At 35.8% G+C, this 1,691-nt stretch overlaps 1 protein-coding gene across 1 annotated transcript; it reads right to left on the bottom strand.

The window, feature by feature from the left end:
- LOC109843170 lies at positions 483-1,054 on the bottom strand. The gene has a single exon (XM_020412102.1). The coding sequence runs from the start codon at positions 982-984 to the stop codon at positions 781-783; it is 204 nt and encodes a 67-aa protein (XP_020267691.1). The 5' UTR covers positions 985-1,054; the 3' UTR covers positions 483-780.

The following is a 1,691-nucleotide window of genomic DNA, read 5'->3' as shown; positions in this document are numbered from 1 at the left end:
TAATAATTTATAGCTTACATTGTTTATGATCACAACAACACATAAAATGGAAGCTGAAGGTATATAAATGTAAGTATTAAGAAAGTTCACAGATAATATTACATCATTAAGTTGGGATTTAAAAGAAATACTTTTACAACCAAAGTTATACTAAAGAAGTAAATTGAACAAATAACCACGTGGTGCAATGCACATGTGTCACTCCTAGTTAATAAAAATAACGTCTTTAATAGAATTAATCAAGGGGAAAAAATCAAAATAAAAAAGAATGACTAAATGAATCATATTAGTTCCCTCTCAAATACTCTCAACTTAATCAAAATGATGTTGTTAATAGAATTAATCAAGAAAAGAAAAATCAAAATCAAAATAAAAACGAATGATTAACTGAATCATATTAATTCCCTCATAAATGATACTTCTCGACACACACAAAACACAAAGAAATAATAAAAAAGAGAAGGAAAGCAGGGGGGCAGAAGGAAGAAAAAAAAGAAATTAAACTCTAATAAACTCAGATATATACAAGATCAAGAGACCACTAAAAGTTCGATACATAATTTATCCAACTCCTCAAATTACGAGCTCCCACCAAAACACCCCAAAACCAAGAAACTCAAAAATCACCAAAACTAACCCCGGAATTATCTCTACGCACCTGACCCCGAATTCAATTTTTTTTTTTCCTCCTTCCTTCCTTTACAACGATCGAGACCCACCAAAAATCAAAATACACCCACACCAAAATCAACCAATTGATTAATCCACACCAATCCAAATTTAGGGATAAGTAACTAAACGCCTCGAACAAGTAGAGCAGTAATACTTCCTCTTCGTCTTGAAACGGAGCGGGAGAAAGCAGAGCCTCCACGCGCTCTCGACGTCGGTGGCCATAACTACTCCGCCGCAGTACGGGCAGGTGCCCGGAGCCTGGTGGGTCCCCAGAACCCTCTCCTCCTCGTCGCAGACGAACACAAAACACATCGATCGAGGCCTCGGCTTTCTGATTCCGGGAGGAAAGAGAGGAGGGGGCTGGGGTATATATAAGGGAGGGAAAGTTCGAGAGAGAGAGAGAGAGAGAGAGAGGGGGTGAAGTTAAAGTGTAACCGCCTTTGTTGCTTCCCACTGTCGCCACGGACACGTGTGGGAATAAAGTTTACGTCGCCGGTGGTTTGTCAGTGGCGTTTCACAAAAGAAAAATCAGATCCAAAATATAGGACCAACAAAGAAAATAGTGAGATGTCCTCCTCTTATTGTATAATGGGCGGATCATCAGTAGCAAATTTAATTCGGTGGTTTGGTGGGAAAAATATGCATAATATTAAATATGGTTTTAATAGAAAACCACTGTAAAATATAGTGACTTTTTAGAAAATCACAATAATTTTTTTATTTTCATAAACCCCACATAGTGATTTTTCGGAGAACAAGTCTAAATTTCTTTTTACTTTCATAGAACCATCATGAAAATATGTATCTATAAGAAAGTGCCAACAAAATACTGATGTAAATTGTGATTTTTGGTGGGACTTTGTAAAAGATTCGTATTTTCATGATGGTTGTATGAAAATAAAATATTTGTGGTGGTTTTCCCAAAAACTAGTATATTTTGTGATGGTTTTATGAAAATAAAAAAAAATTATGGTGGTTCTCCGAAAATCCCCTATATTTTGTGGTGGTTTTGTATAAAA

Source organism: Asparagus officinalis, chromosome 5, assembly GCF_001876935.1.
Source record: "Asparagus officinalis chromosome 5, Aspof.V1, whole genome shotgun sequence".
In the NCBI taxonomy this organism is placed as follows: domain Eukaryota; kingdom Viridiplantae; phylum Streptophyta; class Magnoliopsida; order Asparagales; family Asparagaceae; genus Asparagus; species Asparagus officinalis.
This window is presented reverse-complemented; position numbering and strand designations above follow the sequence as displayed.

Bases quoted from the DNA above. Each gene is read 5' to 3' on its own strand.
- LOC109843170 (XM_020412102.1), bottom strand. From the start codon at position 984: ATGTGTTTTGTGTTCGTCTGCGACGAGGAGGAGAGGGTTCTGGGGACC.